The 20,656-nt window shown below is 42.5% G+C and overlaps 1 protein-coding gene across 4 annotated transcripts in view; it reads left to right on the top strand.

Moving 5' to 3' along the window:
• Positions 1-20,656, top strand: part of Armh3 (armadillo like helical domain containing 3) — a 180,397-nt gene that overhangs the window by 70,886 nt on the left and 88,855 nt on the right. For all 4 annotated transcript variants that reach the window (XM_031390496.1, XM_031390498.1, XM_031390499.1 and 1 more), the window contains one exon: positions 9,431-9,519. In XM_031390496.1, the coding sequence (XP_031246356.1) occupies positions 9,431-9,519 (89 nt within the window). The remainder of the gene's footprint in view (positions 1-9,430; positions 9,520-20,656) is intronic.

The following is a 20,656-nucleotide window of genomic DNA, read 5'->3' as shown; positions in this document are numbered from 1 at the left end:
ACCTGCCTCTGCCTCCCAAGTGCTTGGGATTAAAGACGTGCGCCACCATCAGCCTTAAGTACTAGGATTACAGATGTCTATCCCTACCCCTGAGTACATTCTAACTTTAAAAATATGCTACTTATAAGCTAGGCATGGTGGTGCATGAATCTAGTTTCTCCCTCTCTGTTTGTTTTTAAAATGGGTTCCAAGCCAGGCTGGCCTTGAACCCCCATGTAGATGAGAATGGCTTTAAGTCCTCATCCTTCTGCTTCTGTCTCCCAAGTGCTGGGATTCCAGGCTTCTCCAGCATGCTAGACCAAAACACTTGTTCTGCTTTGTTTTGTTTTTGTTTTTGCTTTGTATAGCGTAGGCTGTCCTGAAAGTCCCTCAGTAGATCAGGCTAACCTCAAACTTAGAGCTGCATCTGTCTCTGCCTCCTGAGTGCTAGGATTAAAGGTGTATACCACCAGACCTAGCTCCAAATTTTTTTCCTGTAAATGTTGGGCTGTCATTGTCCTTCACAAATGTATTATCTATTAGTGTACTCCAGAACCTGGTTAGTTTAAGATGAATATTCATAATTTTATATTTTCTGTGGTGTAGTGATCTCTGAAAAGTTCAATTGGCTATTTTTAACATTAGACCTCTCGTGGGTCTGTAATTTATTTATTTTAGACTGATTCTCATGTGTCACAGACTGGCATTTGTTATGAAGCTAGGGACGGCCCTGAGCTTCTGATCCTTTTGCTTCCGTTTACAGAATTCTGGGATTACATATGCTACCAGGCTTGGTGTTATATAGTGCTAGGGATGGACCCAGGTCTTTTTGCATGCAGGTAGACACTCTACCAACTGAACTTGCTCTGGGCTGGAAATTGCTGTATAGCCTAGGTGTGTCAATTTGTCTTGGGTATATTGGGCTCAGAGGCTGTGGGGAAAAAGAAGTGTTAGTTGGCGCTGAAGGCCAGTGACATTCTGTGGTGGTCGGAGGACTTGCTTGCATGCTAACTTAAGAGTTGTTGGTAAGCCTTGATTTTTTTTTTTTTTTATTATGTTTTTTGTGCCCGTGTAGGTAGGGGTGTGTGTGTACATGTGTAGGTCAGGGGACAGGTTGCAACATTCAGTTCTTTGGATCATGTGGGTCCTGGGACATCAGACTTAGTATCTCAGGCTTGATGGGAGCCATTTTAACTTGCTGAGCCATCTTGCTGGTATAAACCTCAGTTCTTCACCTGGATCTCTTTTTAGGTTGTTTGGTATGGCAGTTAGCTTTCCTCAGAGCAAGTAATCTAATAGAGAAAGGAGTGTAGAGCCCAAGATGGAAGATACAGTATCTGTTGTAACTGAACACCACATGGATATAATGTGGGAAGGATTATGCAAGGGTACTATTGTTTGATTGTGCCTATTCTAAATCATATGTTGGAAATTAATCTCCAGGGCACAGTGTGGGGATATGGGCCCTAATGAAAGGCATTTAGATCATGAAGACACCACTCTCATGAGTGGATTAGTGCCAACTAAAAAAGGGCTAGAGGTTGTGACCTCAATCACTCGCATCCTCTCTCATTCTCCCTTCCCTCCACATCCCCAGTCCTTTGTGCACGTTTGTGTGCACAGCTGTGTGCACGCTTATTGTCCTTGTTTCTTCTATTGTCCACTGGGAATAGTGCATAGAAGATCCCCCCTTCTTAGATGCTAGCACATTGACACTGGACTCTACAAGGAACACATTTCCTTGTAAATTATTTTATTTGAGACAAAGAATGTGACTTCTAGGGGGCTAGGATTGCCAGAAATCATATTGCAAACTGGTTCCTCAGTTGCATGGCTAGTAAGTTGTAGAAGCAGGATTCAAATTCATTTCTCCTGATCTTAGATTGTACTCTCAGCATTTTTTGTGATAAGGAAAAATGGGTATACACATACACACACACACACACACACACGAATATATACATGTATACACATTATATGTATATGTACACATATATATTATATACACATATACATATAACATATAATATATACATGTAATATAATATATACATAATGTATATGTATATATACATAGAGAGAGAGAGCGCACGAGAGAGCGAGCCCATGTTGATAGGATCCCAGAGTAGGTTCCTTCCCTTTGACCTCATCCGTGAAAAAACCTTGGGTGTTTTCTTTGTGGATGATTCCAGGTATGGGATCGGCACACATACTTCAGGAGTGTAGTAGATTCACAATGCGGTGTGTTTGGAGAGGAATGTATAGTTCTGCATAGTTAGAGAACAGGGTATATGGAGGAAGGGTGAGAATGGAAGGAAAGATTGCCTGAGAGAACATGGACAGTGGAAGAGTACTTGATAGGACTGTATGCTTACAGCTGGAGAGTTAAAGGGTGCATCTCTCCATGCAATCTTTTTACTTGGCTTGGAGTGGATGTTCTAGACTTGACATCCCTAACGTGTGCTTCCTAACTTTGTCCCAGGAAGTCTTCTCCATTGATTTGCTTTCTTTGCAGTTTGCCTTCTTTCCACCTTCTTCCTCCTTGAATGTTGTGAGGTGAAGATGATGAGAAGAAGGCTAGGCAGAAGTACATCCACCCTCATGTGGGTTTACTTTCTCCAAGCCTGTATCCATGGATATGTTATAGATTTCCCTTTCCCCTACTTCCATTTCCTTTTTCAGTTTGGTATTTGGAGCGTCAAGTCCTTTTTAGGTGAACTTATCTGCTCCTAGCTGGGCAGCAGGCCAGGTTGCTGCTCTCTCTTCTCATTATGTGTGGCCTCTCAGCAGCTTGCGGCAGGCACAAGGAGGAACAGAAAGCAAATGAATTCTTACCATTTTAAATACATTTATAATCCTCATGGTGAAGTGTGAAGAAATATGGAGTACAGAGAGACTTACACAGAGCCAGAACCTGGGTCAGAAGTGGGCATGCGTCTGTGTGTGAGCACTGTGGGTACTGAGTGTTGAAGAAAGGCGGTCAGAAGTGGGCATGCGTCTTTGTGTGAGTGCTGTAGGGGCTGAGTGTTGAAGAAAGGCTGTCAGAAGGGGCAAGTGTGTGAGCGCTGTAGGTGCTGAATGTTGAAGAAAGGCGCTTGTCCAAGGGGAAACAGTCTCACCGTGAGCAGGAAGTGGTGGGAGAAAACCCCAAGCTAACCAACCGATCCCCACTCTTGGTCTGCTGGATTCTTGTTGCCATTCTACACTTACCACAGTGTTTGAGAGGGAGGAGAAAAGAACCCAGGAAAATCATCCCTTCAAAATTACTCCTATGTGGAAAACTCAAGCCTACTCCACTTTTTTGAGACAGGGTCTACAAAAGATGCAGGAGAAAGGGAAAGTGAGGAGAAAGCAGGGCTGTTTTTTCTTAGAATAGGAAACCACTGTGTGCATGAGAGCTACCCCAAGAAGCAGTAAGTCTGGAGTCATTCTGCCAGTATGTATTTTTAAGGATGTAACAGTTGTTAAATTTGTTTTTGTTTCTTTTTTTTTAGACAGTCTTATAATGTATCCCAAGCTGGCCTCAAACTGTCCAGCCTCCTGCCTCAGCTCTCTGAGTGCTGGGATCATAGTGTGCTTTGCCTCCCTTGGCACCTGCCACTTATTAAAAAATATCATTATGCGTGGTAAACAGTGTGAGTCATTGTGAGCACAAGGCTGGCAGAGCACCTACGGGGTGACTGGAGACATCAAGAGAGCCTAGGAGCTTTGCTGGAGTGATGTTCGTACCCCCTAAGTGAGGCAGAGAGCAGCCGGCACAGCCTAGGCACAGTGCTGGAGTGACGTGCGTGTGTACCCCTAAGTGAGGCAGAGAGCAGCAGGGGCACAGTTAGGTGCTGTCACTGCCTGTCCACAGCAGCTAAGGTGTGTTTGCCAAGGATCAGCCTACACGGTGGTCACAGACAGGCGGCTTCCAGCCATCCTTGCTGGCTGCCACACAGCTTTAGCAGTTGGAACCTGATTGCTGTAAGTTTTATGGAGAAGTTGAGAGAAGCTTTTATAGGTGGGTAATTTTTAAGATTAATTTTTTAAGACTGACTCAAATGAGAGTATCATTCAGCAGATGGCAACTACACCAAATGAGATCATGCCACCATGTCTAAAAAAATAAGGAAATGACTTGGAGACTGGAAGGGTGCTTTATTTGAAGTTTGTATCACTTGTTAGGCAGTTTCAGTATAGGTTAGATTTTTTTTTCTTGAGGGTGAAAAGATTATTTAAAATTTGTTGATGTATATATTAATTTAGGTATTACTTTATATTTTTGTGTGATTGCTAAATATTTTATGTTGGTGTGTATGTGTTATGGTGAGCTTATGAAAATCAGCTGTCAATTTTAAGTTGATTCTCCTGCCTTGCTGAGGCAGAGCGTCTCTTGTTGCTTCTTCTGTACTCTGTACTTGAGGCTTACTGGCTCAGCAGGTTCTGGGTAATCCTGGCTTCACCTCATGGCAGTTTGCTGTTCATGTTAATGCATCCAGGGTTTCTTTCCTGGGCCCAGGGATGGAGATCAGGTCACTAGGCCTGTGTTGGAAGTGCTTTTACCTGCTGAGTCATCTCACTGTCCTGATATTTTGTTGTTTTGAGACAGAAGTCTTATAGTATAGCTTTGGATGACTTAATATTTTCTTTTTAAAACATTTTATGTGTATATGTGTTTCACCTGCGTGTATATACATGTACTGCCCAAGAAAGCCAGAAGAGGGCATTGGATCTCTTGGAACTAGAGTTATAAATGGATGTTAGCTGCCTTGTAGTTGCTGAGATTTGAACCTGAATCCTCTGGAAGAGCGGCCAGTGCATCATCTCTTTAGCCCCATACCTAGTGTTTTTTATGTAGTCCAGGCTGGCCTTCTTTTCTGGTCAATCCTTCTTCAGGCTGGTATTACTGGAGTATGCCACCACACCTGGCTTAAATTTAGATTGTCAATTTACATATTGAGTGAACAAGCACACTTGAGTGTGTTTGTCTTTGGTGTGCTGTTAGATACTTTTATTCCTTTAGCCTGTTTCTGGCTCTTACTTCTCAGAGGGAGGTTATTGTTCTTTCTGTTTCTTTTCACCTTTGATAGGAGGCCTCTAAGAATAGCTATCCTTCATGTAGCTCATTCAGCGGCCAGATTGGTACCTATAGAGGAATGCAAGGAGTGTTTCAGGCATCCTTGCTTTATATTAAGGGCACAGAATCTGAGTCTCCATTCTACCTCAGGAAGTATCCTCTACTTGAAGCTACCTTTCAGTTGAAGTGGTCTTGAAAATATGAGAAAGCTTCTGTAAATCAAGGGAGATTGGCCAGAGCCACTTCCTGCAAGGCAACCGTGCCTCAACTATCAGATAAAAACAAGATGTCACTTGAAGCAGCTTGGGGACTCCCTCTAATCTTTTAGGGACCTCAGTTTAGGTAAGATCAGATCTTTTGCTTCCTTGTAGAAAAGAATTTCAAGACAAGCCTATATGTAGTAGGTTTGGGGTTCAGTATCTCTTCCTTTCTTCCTTTGTCCCCCCCCCCCATTGTTACTGTTATTGTTGTTGGTGGTGGTTTGTTTTGTTTTGAGGCAGGATCTCATGTATCTTGGAGTCATTTCTTGGACCTCTTTGCAAAGGGGAAATAAGCAGAAAAAAAAGGAACTGTCATGGTGATATATACCTTTAGTCCAGGCACTTGAAAGGCCAAGGCAGGAGGATCTCTGTGAGTTTGAAAGTCTATATAATGAGTTCCAGGGCAGCAAAGCTACATTGTAAGACACTGTCTGTCTTAGTCAGGGTTTCTATTCCTGCACAAACATCATGACCAAGAAGCAAGTTGGGGAGGAAAGGGTTTATTCAGCTTACTTCCATATTGCTGTTTATCACCAAAGGAAGTCAGGACTGGAACTCAAGCAGGTCAGGAAGCAGGAGCTGATGCAGAGGCCATGGAGGGATGTTCCTTACTGGCTTGCTTCCCCTGGCTTGCTCAGCTTGCTTTCTTATAGAACCCAAGACTACCAGCCTAGGGATGGCACCACCCACAAGGGCCCCTACCCCCTTGATCACTAACTGAGAAAATACCCCACTTCTGGTACCAATTTGTCTTAGTCAGGGTTCTCTAGAGTCACAGAACTTATGGTAGTCTCTATGTAGTAAAGGAATTTATTGATGACTTACAGTCTGTAGTCCAACACCCAACAAAGGTCAGCAGCAGCTGTGAATGGAAGTCCAAGGATCTAGCAGTTGCTCAGTCGCACAAGGCAAACAGGTGAAGCAGAGAGCCTTCCTTCTTCCAATGTCCTTATATAGGTCTCCAGCAAAAGGTGTGGCACAGATTAAAGGTGTGTGCTGTCACACCTTTAATCCCAGATGACCTTGAATTCGTAGAGCTTCCTATCTTAATCTGGGATTCATAGCCACTATGCCTCAAGATCTCCATGCCAAGATTCAGGTCTTAAACTTGTATCTCTCATCCTCCAGATTAGGGCCACAGGTGAGCCTTCTAATTCTGGATTGTAGTTCATTTCAGATATAGTCAAGTTGACCACCAGGAATAGCCATTACACTGTCTCAAAGAGGAAAAAATCAAGAAACAGAAAAACCAGTCCTCACTGTGCTCTGAGAGGTAAGAGCCAGAGGAGCAACTAGAGCAGTGGCTCCCAACCTGAGGGTTGTAAGGACTCCTTTAAGAGTCGAATGACCATTTCACTGGGGTTGCCTAAGTGATCAGAAAACACAAACATTTATATAACAATTCAAACAGTAACAAAACTACAGATGATGAAGTGGTAACAAAAATAATTTTATACTGGGTGGTGGTGGCGAATGCCTTAGATTCCAGCACTTGGGAGGCAGAGGCAGGCGCACTTCTGAGTTCAAGGCCAGCCTGGTCTACACAGTGAGTTCCAGGACAGCCAGGGCTACACAGAGAAACCCTGTCTCGAAAAACCAACCAAACCAAACCAAACCATAATAATGATGATGATGATGATAATTTTATGGTTGGGGGTCACCACACATGAGGAAGTGAATTAAAGAGTAGAAGCCTTTGGAAGGTTGAGAACCACTGAGCTAGAGGATTTAAGTGCCTAATCACACAGCAATACAAACACAACGAAGGGGGTTTTGCTTACTTACTGTGTAAGCTAAAGTCCATTACTTGGCATCCTTTTTTTTTTTTTTTTTTTTTTTTTTTTTGGTATAGAATAGAGTTTATTTAGGGCATGGAGAGGGGAGTTAAGAGGGTAGCAGAGGCCGAGAAAGGCAGAGAGAAGGAGAGAGTAGAGAAGTAGGGGTGGCCATGACCAAGTGGAAAGACAGGGAAGGGAATGGGGTAGAGGGGGAACAAGGGGGCAGGAGGCAAGGGAGAGAAGCAGGAGTAAGAGAGCAACTTGGCATTCTTCTGCTCCCTGCACAGTGCTGGGATTACCAATGCCTGCCAGTGTGTCCAGCGTATACAGTGCCCAGGATTGAACCAAGATTGCACTCAGGTTAGGCAAGCTAGGTTCAGCCCCAGCCTCTGGAAATATTTTTTTTAATAAAATAGATATTAATCTCAAGATTTAAGAGAAAGTATTGGGCATGAAGGTAAGAAAGACTTGAAAGCCTGAGTGTGGGTGTCCTCAGGAGACAGCCTGTGTAACTTGGAGTAGCCAGCTGGACTGTTTGGTAGCTTTTGAAATAATTTTCTTCAAGGGGTTGCTGGAAATCTGAATGAGATGCTAGATGAATAGGGTCACCTCTGGAGCAGAGGGATGCAGTGCAGGAAGTTGGGAAGTCTCCACTGAAACAAAATTAATTTTGAGATCCCCAGAAACATCTGAGGTGGAATGTGGTCCTACCCAAGGTCATAGACATCCGGGCCTTAATTGGGGTTCATTGCTGTTTAGAATTATCTGTGCCAGTGACTTCTTGCTTCTCTGCTGGGGTGAGTCTTCAGCTAACATCAACTAGCAGTGAATGATTGTCTTTCCTTTCCATGTCCTCATAATTTTTTTTCCTATATTTTTTCCCTGCCTCACTAGCCCTGGCTACATGTCAAGTTCAAGGCTAGTCTGGTCTACATGAGACCTTGTTTCAACAAAACAAAACAGTCTGGGGATATAGTTCATTTGGTAGAATAGTTGCCTAGCATGCATGAAGCTCTGGATTTCATCTTCAGGACTCCTAAAAAACTATCTGTAATACCAGTGCTTGGGAAGTGGAGCCAGGAAGATCAAGAGTTCAAAAGGTCATTCTTAGGAACAATATTAAGTTGGGGTGAACTTGTGCTACATAAGATCCTGTCTCAAAACAGCCAACAAAAGCAGCATTGTGTTGTTCTGCTGTGTGAAACTGAAGAGTCTGGTGACTGGACTGCTGGGCTCGGGAGCTGCAGCACGCAGTAATCCCTTGTTTGTGTGCTCACAAGCAACTGGATTTGTGTGTGCTCCTTGCATTCGTAGGCTGTTTTTTTTTTTTTTATTTCCATTCATTATATATCTATTTCGGTTTGTTAGGTTTTTGTTTTGTTTTCGAGACAGGGTTTCTCTATATAGCTCTGGCTGTACTGGAACTCGCTCTGTAGACCAGGCCGGCCTTGAACTCATAGAGATCCACCTGCCTCTGCTTCCTGAGTGTTAGATCTAAAGGTATCCACTACCACACAGCTTATTTAATTTTGAGGCAGAGTCTCACCTAGCCCATGTTGGCCTGGAACATGCTGTGCAGGTGACTTTAGAGGCCAGAAAGTGTTGGGTTCTTGAGCTAGAGTCACAGGTGCTGCTCTGGGTAGGCGCTGGGACTCTGTTGAAGCCTGGTACCTGCTGAGCCATCTCTTAAAATTGAATTTGACCTAGAGTCTTAATGTCTTTAATTTTTTTAGATCCAATCCATTCCTCTCAGTCTTAAAAATTTTTTTTAATTAAAAACGTTTTATGTGGGGAGCTGGAGAGATGGCTTAGCGGTTAAGAGCACGGACTGCTCTTCCAAAGGTCCTGAGTTCAAATCCCAGCAACTACATGGTGGCTCACAACCACCTGTAATGAGATCTACCACCCTCTTCTGGTGTGTCTGGAGACAGCTACAGTGTACTTACATGTAATAATTAATAAATCTTTTTTTTTTCTTTTTTGGTTTTTCGAGACAGGGTTTCTCTGTGTAGCTCTGGCTATCCTGGAACTCACTCTGTAGACCAGGCTGGCCTCGAACTCAGAAATCCGCCCGCCTCTGCCTCCCATGTGCTGAGATTAAAGGCGTGTGCCACCATTGCCCGGCATTATTTATTTTCTTTATGTGAGTACAGCTATTTCAGACACTCCAGAAGAGGGCATCAGATCTCATTACAGATGGCTGTGAGCCACCATGTGGTTGCTGGGATTTGAACTCAGGACCTTTGGAAGAGAAGTCAGTGCTCTTACCACTGAACCATCTCTCCAGCAGGAAGAGTCCAGGTGAGCTGTGTTGGCCTCTGAAGCTCATCCTGGTCGGTTCTCTCTCATTGCAGGCGGTGTGTCCAGGTAGTGCATAAACTGCTGTGTTACCAGAAGAAGTGTAGAGTTCGCCTGCATTATACCTGGCGGGAACTCTGGTCAGGTAATGTTCCTTCTTGAGTTTGTCCTCTTCCTCTGTGCTTTTTGTGCATTTCTATGCTCAGGCTCAGACTGTTAATAGCCCTTTTAGCCTCAGGGTTTGTTAGAATGATTCTGTTTTCACTTATACTGTTTATTTTTCACATTGCAGTCTTGTTTGAGTCTAGGCTTCAGCATGCTATGTGTATCACACCTGCTATCCTGTTCCTTCTCCTGCCCTGTACTCTTGGCTGTTTATCAGCCTCTAGAAACAGTTGATAGGTTCTTGGGCTCTGGGGGTCAACCATTAGCTTGGTGGAGTGCTTGCCTGGCAAACAGGAGGCCCTGGGTTTCAACCCTATCAGTGAGAAAAAATGAGAAAAAAACAATTCAGGAAGGGGGTATAGTTTGTTAGCCAGGCATAATGGCACCAATCTGAATTCCCAGCACTGCAGGGAGAGGCAGGTGGATCTCTGTGACTTCTAGGCCAGCCTGGGATACATAGTAAGTTCTGGGCCATCCAGTGCCACGTAGTGATTCTTTGTCTTCAAAAACAAAATCAACCAAACGAAAATGTCTTGAATGTCAGTATTCTGGCTTTGTGCAGCAGCAAGGAGGAATCAGAGCAGACTTGGATTCTCACCCACTTCCATTTGGTAGCAGCATATGGACTCTAGGGACGCTTCTGTGTGTTTCCTCAAGATGAGTAATCTCAGAAGGACTGGCATTAGGCTGGTGGGGATGGGGCGGAGATGGGGGGAACCCTGTTCTTTTGTTACATCTGGCATTATTACTGTTTACAGACTGTGTAGATGGTACCACCCCTCCTGTGCCAGAGACAAAACAGAAAATTACAATGTTTACTTTTGTCTTTATATTCATTTGGTAACCCAGTAAAGTCACTGCCACCCCTGAAGGCGGGAAGTGGCTCTTGTCTAAGGGCACAGTTAATGCTAGCTTGCCACCCTTTCTTTTGTGTGACTAAATTGGAGGTTTGGGAAAGCAAAGATTGTCCCCTGAGGCAGTTGCTTGCTGATGCCCTGTGGTTTTTGTGACCTGATGGGATAATAGTTTTCTCCAGATGATTACAGTGATGAGTGGCTGCCCTCCGGTGGGATGTTTCTCTGTATGCTGAGCAGAAGAGAGTGTGTTAGTGTAGGGGGCTTTGTAAGACAGCAGGCCAGGAGCCCAGCCCCTTCCATGGAATTCATCTCCCTTGTTGTGACACATGCTTTCCTCCCAGCTTAATTTGGCTTTCTAAATTTAGACCTTCATAATGGAAAGTAGAGATCTTTAATTAATGGATTAGCAAGTTTTTCAGCAGTTACTGTGTATGACGGTAAGAGGGAGGGCAGGACAGTTACATTAATGGCAACAGCGGCAATTTTAGTCTGAGTTTTAGGAGAGAAGAATATAGACATGAGGGTTTGAAATTGAGGGCATGTTAGAAGAGATATTGAAAGAGACTGAAATGACGTTGTGTGTGTGTGTATGTTGTTTGAGATTGGATCTGGCTCTGTAGCCCTGAACTCAAGGCAGTCTTCCTGTCTCAGCCTTCCAAATGCTGAAATTATAGGCATGTGTTACCCACATATAAATAATAATATAATTATAGAGCTCTGAAAGTGTAGAATGTAAAAGGGAATGAAAACAGTGCAGATGTGTGAACTTGGGGCAGTTGTGGGATGCAGAACAAATGTGTGTGGTTAGAGTCTGTTGTGAGATGATGTTACGGTAGTGGTTAGCCGCTCTGTGGTGGCAGCAGTTGTCTACTGCTTCCGGTTCTCATCTAGTTTTATCCTTTTTTGGTCCTTCCGCCCTGGCTCCTATGAACTGGCTAGCTGGCCCCTCACCCTCATTTCCTCTTACTCGCAGCGCCACTGTGTGCAGCTTGCTGTCTCCACTTTGCCCTGTGGTGCTTTCCTCAAGGCTGTGGGGCTTCCTGTCCTTGTGCTTCTATTCCATATTCCTTGGTTTTCTTGTCATTTGTTTACTCATTTATTTATTTGTTTTCTTTTTTGAGATGGGGTTTCTCTGTAGAGCCATGGTTTCTCTGTGTTTTGCTCTGTAGACCAGTCTGGCCTTGATTGAACTCAGAGATTTGCTGTTAATCCACTGAAAGAGAGTAAAGACCATTGCCCAAATTTTTTTTACTAGAAGTAAGCAAAGTTTACTATCTGTCACACAAGGCTGTTGTTTCCTTAGAGCAGGGTTTGAAAGAACAGCATTGAACATAGGAAAAAGTGGGATTTATAGAAAACAGGAATGACTTTACCTTGTAACAAGATGACTTCTAATCTTAAGATGGAGGAGGCTCCCTCCCCCCACCCCCCCGCCTCTGCCTCCCAAGTGCTGGACTTGCCCATAGGTGTAACTGTAACTGGAGGATGCCTAGCATTTTGTCAGTTTAGTTCGTAATGTATAGAAACAAACAAACAAAAAACCACAATTCTTTCTCCTGTTTTGATTGGTTGACTTTGAGAACTTCTGCTCGGACATCACTTGGTGTCTTGGTTAATGTTCAGCAGCCTCTGGTGTGTTAAAGGGAGTCATGTAGGAGAACTAGTAACTGCTTGTTCCTAAGGCATAGATGTTTGCATTTTGTGAGGTTAGTTTCTCTTCTTTCTTTTGTAAAAATCACATTTATTTATTGATTAATTAATTATGTATGCACATTACTCATGCTTGCGAAGATAAAAGAACAACTTACTAGAGTCATTTATCACGTCCATTTGGAACCCAGGGATAAAAATCAAGTTGTTAGGCTTGGCGGCAAGCAGCTTTACCTTCTGAGCCCTTCTTTACTTACAGTGAGGGAGTGAGCTCTCCTATAACCCTGATTCTGTGTGTTCACACATGGAGAATACGGTGAGATGAAGAGCAGCAGGTGTTAAGGAAAGCTGCAGAGTACAGCGCTCCACCCAATGCAGTTAGAGCCCATAATAATGTGTAATATTGCATCCAGAGAGTACAAGTGTGGCTATGTTGGATCCACCCACTCTTTGGCTGGCACTACCCTCATATGTTGGAATGCCCATGTTTTCATTCTTTCTTTGCCTCTAGATGGATTTGAGGGAGGTGTGTGAAACTCATCATGGCAAATAAACCAATGTAGATAAATGTTTGCTCATGTATGGGTTGTGAATTATAAATGAATTTTATTTATAAATAAGTGTGTAGTGCATGTAAGGTTAGATTGAACATCCAGAAGCCTTTGAGCTCAAAGAAGATACTCAGTTATGATCCAGATGCCTCTGTATTTGGAGTGTGGGTGGTCAGTGTCACTGTATTTCTTGAGTGTTAATTTTTATTCCTGTGGTTGCTTTTTGTTTTGGGGGAAAATTGCCAGAAGTCTCCAAAATTCCTGAAATAAATTTCCAAAGAATAGATTGGGAGAGGAAAATGCTGTCTGTATTAGTTCGGGGCTCAGGCCCGCTTCATCCTTCCCTGCAGTTGGCTTTGCATGCACAAGCCCTGACCCACTCCCTGCTGCACTTCTTTGTGCAGTGGCTGTTGCCATGGTGTCTGAGCGTGTAGGAGGACATCTGTGCTCATTTCAGTTAGAATATGGAAGAAGGAAGTCCTGCATGTGTGCTTTGCCCTTCCTTTTAGGACCCATTGATTTCCCCAAGATGTAGAAAGTTTGGGAATCCTCTTCTGATCTTAGATGCCAGTCTCTGAGTAGTCTTACCGCAGCCTCGTCTCTGATGAAGACAGAAAATGAGGTTTGGGGTCAGATGACACAGTTTTTTTTTTTTTTTTTTTTTAATCTGTGAAGCCAGAATGAAAGCAGGGCTCTGTATATCCAGTGTTTGTACATTCATATGCTAAGGTAGTTTAGGGAGTTCCCGAGCCCTGTGAGGCTCAGCCATGATCTCAAATGGGAAAAAGATGGCTGCCCTGATTATGTTCCATATCTGCCCAGTGAATTCATTTCTCACAGGTATCCTAGTATCTAGTTAAGCTTTTTTTCCCTTAACCCATCATGCTGATCCTATCTATGTGGACTTTTAGCACTATCTTCTCTTTAAACTTTTTTTTTTTTTTTTTTTTGGAGAAAGACTCTTTTACTGCATCACCTGGCTGGCCTGGAATATACTATGTTGACCATGCTGGTCTCAGATTCACAGAGATCCACTTACCTTTGCTTCCTGAGTGCTGCAGTGCATGCCTTTAACTAACTGCAGCACTCAGGCAGCAAAGGTAGCATGCACCACCATAGCCAGCTTCTCTCTGAACTCTCTGAGGCTAGAGATAATTTTCTTTATTGTGGGTTCTGGGATCTGGACCTGGGTCCTCTGGAAGGGCAGCAAGCACTCTTAAGCACTGAGCCAGCTCTCCAGCCCTGACTACATGGCTTTTAATAGGGACTTAGAAAATACTTGAACGAATAAGTAAATTCACAAATGACAGTGTAGACATTTCATTAATAATGAATTAACAGTCACCTAAAAGAACACAATGTTGTGTTTCTACCTTAAAACAATAACAACAGCAGTAATAGAACCCTGTAAGGTGGTTATTGTAATGCTTCTGATGCAGTACCTCTCATCATCTCGGGATAGGATCAGCTCTGACTAAGATTTATTTGAATCATTGAGAAGCAAACAACATAGAGCATATTCTCTTCCTTTGTATGCTTATTCCATATATACAGATAAACTGGTAAAAAAATGGAAACTCTGATGACTTCTAAGCCATTGACCAAAAAATAGGTGGGATGTTTAAAGAGAAGCTTGCAGTTATTGGAACAGGAGTCACCTGAGCAGAGCCTCCTGGAGACGGCTTGTTTTACTTCCACAGTAGGCAGAAGGAGCATTGGGAAAGCAGCTGCATCTAAATATGTGGTTTCCACAGTGTGAAAACATCGTTTAAAGGCAGCCTTATGCTGGGATTCTTTATTCAGCATTTGTCTGTAGATCAAAGTCCTTACCCCTTCAGTATGCCATGTCTCAGGGTGGGAAGCCAGCCATACTTAAATCCCTGTTCTTGGGGAAGGGAGCAGAGATACAAAAGGGTTAAGTAACTTACAAAGGATTATGGAGCCAGATACCAAACAGTCATGGTCGGAACTGACTTCTGAGTTCCTGACTTCTATGCCAAGATATAGATCACTAGGCAACATTCGCCTCCCCGCAGCAAGGAAAGTCCCAAAGCCCCCAAAACAATCTGTTAAGCTTCGCTGTGCTAGATAGCATCCCAAGCATTTAGCTTTGCAAAGGGGAAAATTGTACATGGTCTGACCTTTTAGATACCTACTGGGAACCATGAACAACCCAGAGAGCGTCACAGTTTTCCGGATCCAGCTGGCTCTCTCATTACTGGCACAACCTGTGCCTTCATGGTTAGGAACAATTTGAGGCTGGGAATTGAGAGCCGTTACTGGAAGCTATGTTGTTGTGGGTGTTCAGAGAACCGAATTTTTTATTTTTTAATTTTTTTCTTTTTCAAAACAGGGTTTCTCTGTGTAGCCCTGGCTGTCCTGGAACTCACTCTGTAGACCAGGCTGGCCTCGAATTCAGAAATCCGCCTGCCTCTGCCTCCCAAGTGCTGGGATTAAAGGCGTGTGCCACCACCATCCAGCTCAGGGCTGAATTTCTTTTAAGAGAAAAACTGATTTGTCTAATGTTTATCATTTTCTGGCAATTCTGCTGTAGGTATGGCTTGGGCAGCTGGGCAGCCCTTCCCAGGGTATTAGTTACTTATCTGTGAACATGTAGTTGTCTGCTTCTTTTGGTTTAGTTTATTTCTTAAACTGTAATTTAATGTGATTATAGGCTTATAGAAAGTTGCAAAAGTAGCAAAAGTATACCTTTCCTCACCCTCCTAAAAATAGTAAAAGTACACCTTTCACCAGGGTCTCCTAAGGGGAGCGTCTCAGACAGGAACTGACTCCATTTAGTCTTGAAGAGGTTATGTGGGTGGGAAAGAATATAGCATGCTTGTGAAAATTATCTAATTCCAGCACTCAGGAAGAGGAGACAGGAGGGTCAGAATTCTAGGGGCTCGGGGCTGGCGAGATGGCTCAGTGGGTAAGAGCACTGACTGCTCTTCCGAAGGTCCTGAGTTCAATTCTCAGCGACCACATTGTGGCTCACAACCATCTGTAATGAGATCTGACGCACTCTTCTGGTGCGTATGAAGACAGCTATAGGGTACTTAATTGTAATAATAAATAAATCTTATTAAAAAAAGAAAGAAATTGAAGGTTGAGAGTAAGCTGTGTGATGGTTGAGCAGGTAGCGCTTGCTGCCAAGGAGAGAATTGGCTTTCAAAAGTTGTTCTCTGTAACTCAGTAACAAATAGATAAACAAGTAAAATAAGCAAATGTGTGGAAGGACGAGTTCGTTTTAGAGGCACCCAGCCAAAGGAAGGAAAGGAAGGGCAAGGGTTGAGCTGTTCCAGGTCATCAAGTCCTGGCGAGGTAGCAGAGACTGAGTCTTAGACAGGTTTACATGGTGGTGCACATGAAAAGATTGAATTCCTTTGCATAAAGTTTTATAAGATAGGGGAGATTTATGAACTATTCGATCGTAGCAACTAGCTACCTATGATAGAGAAAAACAAACAAAACCATTTCCTACTCTTATTTTTAAAATTTTATCTGATTTAGAGAAGCATTTCACAAAATATAAAGCCACATGTGCCATTAAGACTGCTTTAGTTTCCATGTGTAAAAGACAGACTTTCTGCCATGGATAACCAGGTTCTTAAACTTAGAGTGTTTTTATGCAGTTGTGTTAGATGTCGCCTCTCATTTTCTATTATTGAGTTGTGAATAGCCTATGTAGTAGTATACAAAGTTCAAGGCCTGGAAAAGACTACTAGGAAACTTTTTTCCTCGCTAGATCATTACATTTGGCTAAATCTAAAACTTAAACTATTTTGAATCTTATTTTGAATCCTCTTTCGTTGTCTCAGAAAGTTAGTGGAAGGCAAAGATAACAGAATCAAGGAGAAGGCAGGCATCCCAGCTCTCAGAAGACAGGGGCAGGCCAGCCTGGTCTACATGGTTAATTGCAGGACACCCAGGACTACATAGAGAAAAGTTTGTTTAGGGGGAAAAAACTGCAAAGAGATTCTCACAAAGGGTAAAACTCCGAAAGAGCCAGGAATTATTTTTCTCTTTTCTTTGCATGTGAAAGTTTACTTTATATCAGAAAAGAGTTCCCTTCCCTTCCACAGGCCAGTGAGGACCTCATCAGCTTCATGAATGCATGAGGAAAGAGCAGCTGCTGCAGCTGCTGCTATTCCTGAGCTAGCTTCCTAGTTCCAAAGTGGGATGGAGTTGAGCCCGATGAGGTTATCCTTCTATATCTCTTGCCTGGGCAAGACAGCACTGATATTGGTGTTCCTATAGTCTGGGAGAGAGTAAAATGCTTAGTTCCATGGCAGATGTAGTGTGGACTTGGTCTGTTTCATTGAGTGCTAAATTTCATAGAGTTTTGTCATCACTTAGCTGGACAATGTTGGGAAAGAAGCAGGTACTGAAGGTGGTTCCTGAGCATGCTCAGTGATGGGAGCTGCACAGAGGTCCTGTTTCCTCAAGTCTAGGCTCTAGATGCTCTCTCTCTCTCTCTCCTCCTCCCCTATTTTTCTCCCTCTCTCTCTCTTTTTTAAAGGGTTTATATTTTTTTCTTTAATTATTTTCATGTGTATGGGAGTTTTGCCTGCTTAAGTCTGGACACCATATGTGTACAGTACTGGTGGAGCCCAGAAGAGGGCGTCAGATCCTCTGGAGTGGGTGCTAGGAAAGGTTGTTAGCTGCCATGTGGATATTGAGAATCTAACCCATCTCCTCTTAACTGCCATGTGCTCTCTCAAGCCTCACTTTTAGCTTGTGCCTCTCTCTCTCTCTCCCTCCCTCCCTCCCTTCTTCCTCCCCTCCCTCCCTCCTTCCCTCTCCCTCTCCTTCTCCCTCTCCCTCCCTCCCTCCCTTCCCCTCCCTCTCTTTTTCTTTTTCTGAAACAGGATTTCTCTGTGTAGCTTGAGACAGGGTTTTGCTAACCCTGAGCCCATGCTTTCCTCTAGTAGTAAGCAACTGTCTTGTCTCTGCTTCCCCTACTAGAATTATAGAGGTACATACAGGCTGAGTCTGGGAACTTTAATTTTAAAAGTTCATTTTATGATGAAGAAGAGGGTAAGTGGTAATTGGAAGGTTGCATCCTTCCCAAGTAAACAGGGGTTGGGAAATGACTGATACACATTCATAGCTAGGGAAATGAGAACTCTTGAGTTCCATTTAAAGAAAGATTGTTCTACTGATCTGTGTTGTGTTCACCTGGAGACTCGGAGCACAAGCAAACGCCGTGGAGCCGTTTCACTTTATCATTGATTCCCTTGCTTCTGTGTTGGTGAGGTGCTTAGATACACAGACCAGTGGCTGAATGTGTTTTAATTAAATATTTTTTCCTTTTCTTCTTCAGTGTTTTGAGACAAGGTCTTATGTAGTAGCTAGCACAGGCTTGAACACATTATGTACCTGGAAATGCCCTTGAGCTCTTGATGCCTTCTTTACTTCCTAAGTGCTGGGAGTTCAGGGTGTGTTTCAGATGCCACGTTAGATGCCTATATTTTGGGAAGGCATCTAGTGCAGGAGAGAGAGATTTGGTTAGCAGGCATTTCCTTTCTACTCTTCTCTGCACCATTCTTGATTGACAGTGAGCCTGCTGAACACTCACTGCCATTGTCCCTGGGTGATTGGTAGTTTTTCTCCAGGAATGCTGGAATTGGCGGGAGTTTATGCGGCCTCCAGGGTTTCGGTGGCTTTAGCTTGTTATCTAAGTGCTATCTATTTCTAACTCTTCCTTGGCTTCTCTCTTAAGCATGTGAGATACTAATACTCCCTGTCTATTGGTCACTGTGAAATTATGCATCTCCCTGTGACGTGATTTGGGGTAGGTGGCACCGAGCCCCACCCCATACAATTCCACAAAATAGGCTCTAAGTCTTGCCTTCCCATTATTATATCTTTTGCTCTTCATTGTCTACAAAAGTTATGCAGACGGCTGTCTCTGACCTGTTTCTTTAGAGACACCAATTTGTGCTCAATTGGAATCTGTCTCCTTCCTGTTTTTAATTTTATTTAAATGTCATTCATTTAGTTTTTACAGTTAAGCCTCCCCTCTGCTCCCACTCAATATGTCTTCCTGTGGCTAGCTTGTTCTCTCTGCACCTGGCTCACTCTCCATGTTGGGACAGGCTTTGGTCCTGGACAAGTTTCCTGTGTCCATTATTCATTCCACTCCTACATGGAAACACAACTTGTTGCTATCTTCTTTCCCTCCCCCTGAATCTAAAGCAGGACAGAACCAGGTCTGGGGAAGTCCTCATTGTGTTCAGCACATGAATACTAAGAACAGCTCATTAAGTTCAGAGCCTTGTTCTCTGTTCTGTGGTGGTAGCCTATGGAAGGTGCTAAGATTTTGAGGTGGGTGATATTAAACTTTCTACTTGACAATTAGATTGGTTACTGCTCTCTTTGAATATTGACTCTGGACTTAAAGAATTACCGTAATACTTAGCCTTAGCTCAGCTTTCTGTAGTGTAGACACTGTATGTTCTAGACAATGCAAATGCATTGTTAACCAATGCAATGCACACACCTCACTGGAAGGGAGCATAGGCTGAATGAGACAGCAACTTGCCTCCAGCAATATCAGAAGAGGAAGCAGTTGGTGCCAGAAACCGAGATTCCAAGGACTCTTGTAGAAAACAACTTTCCGATGAACAAATAAGTGTGTTCAAAGCATCCACTTAAATTCAGTTTAAGTATATTTATGGGTATATACTTGGTTCTTGTGTGCCTGTGGTTATGGAGGATGGAAGACTTTTTTCATTCTGTCAGGGTTATAGTGTATGGAGCCAAGTGTCAGAATTTGATTGCCGGCATACAGGAGTGTACCACCACATCAAGTAAGGAGTCTCTACTCTGCTTTGACTCTATGACTACTCAAGTAGTTCTTTGTTTTTGTTTTTGTTTTTTTTAGTTTTATTGCATTATAATGAGAAAAGTTACATGATTTCAATTTATCTAAATTTGTTAACATTTAAAAACATATTTTAAGTGAATAGAATTAAATCACATTTTTGTTTTCCTTTTGTACCCCAACTCCTCCCAGAGACTCCCCTTCAATACCTACAATATCTTTTTTTGTCATATTCTTTAAAATTTATAAAATATTATAACAATAAAAATGAGTATTATAAAAGTTGTTTGATAAAAAACAACAATCAATTTAACAGTCTTATGTAGATGCTTGTCTACGGCAATACTGAAAATACATATGTTTTTCTCAATATAAATTTTAAATAACTCCAAATGTATTAACTGTATATTTCAAAATAATGCATCACTACTAATATTTTCTTAAATGAACATAAATACATAAATATATAAAGTGGTTTTGTTTGTTTTATATTTAGTAGAGCTTAAAATGTTGGCTCTTACTGTGGTAACTTGATACAAGAGTTACAAACGCCAAGCAAAGCATTCAGTCTTACTTTTTGATGTTCTCTTACAAACCCCCTCCCAATTTAATTGTCTACATTTCTTTTGGGCATATAAATACTTTCAAAATATGTAAGTTGTTCTGAAAACCATAGTATAGTGTAAAAACATAAAATAAACAACACTACTAGTAGAGAGGCTGAGATAGGAGAAGCCAGATCTCAAGACCATTATGTTGTACACAGCAAGACATTGTCACGAACAAACAAGCGAAAGTGTATATGGATTATATAATATTGGACCTATTTCTCCAATTACCAAATTAGAGAGACCATTGGATGGCAATCAATAAATTTCTAATTCCTCATATTTTTGGATTTCAATCGATTAGGATATATTGGTAATATTAATTTTCATATTAAGATATTAAGAAAAAGTAACTATTACTTCCTGTTGTTTTTGTTGTAAGAGGTGGAATTAGGTTTGTGTGGATTTGTTGAAAGATTACTTTCTTGCTTCTTCTAGGGTGTAGTTTTGCTCCTTATGTTGATGTTTTCCATCTATTATCCTTTGTAGAGCTGGATTTGTGGAAAGATATTGTATAAATTTTGTTTTGTCAAGGAATATCTTGTTTTCCCCATCTTAGGTGATTGAGAGTTTTGCTGGGTATAGTAGCCTGGGCTGGCATTTGTGTTCTTGTAGGGTCTGTATG

The sequence above is a fragment of the Mastomys coucha genome, unplaced genomic scaffold (assembly GCF_008632895.1).
Source record: "Mastomys coucha isolate ucsf_1 unplaced genomic scaffold, UCSF_Mcou_1 pScaffold21, whole genome shotgun sequence".
Classification (NCBI taxonomy): Eukaryota; Metazoa; Chordata; class Mammalia; order Rodentia; family Muridae; genus Mastomys; species Mastomys coucha.
Note: the sequence above shows the minus strand (reverse complement) of the source record. Positions and strands in the feature narration are given on the sequence as shown.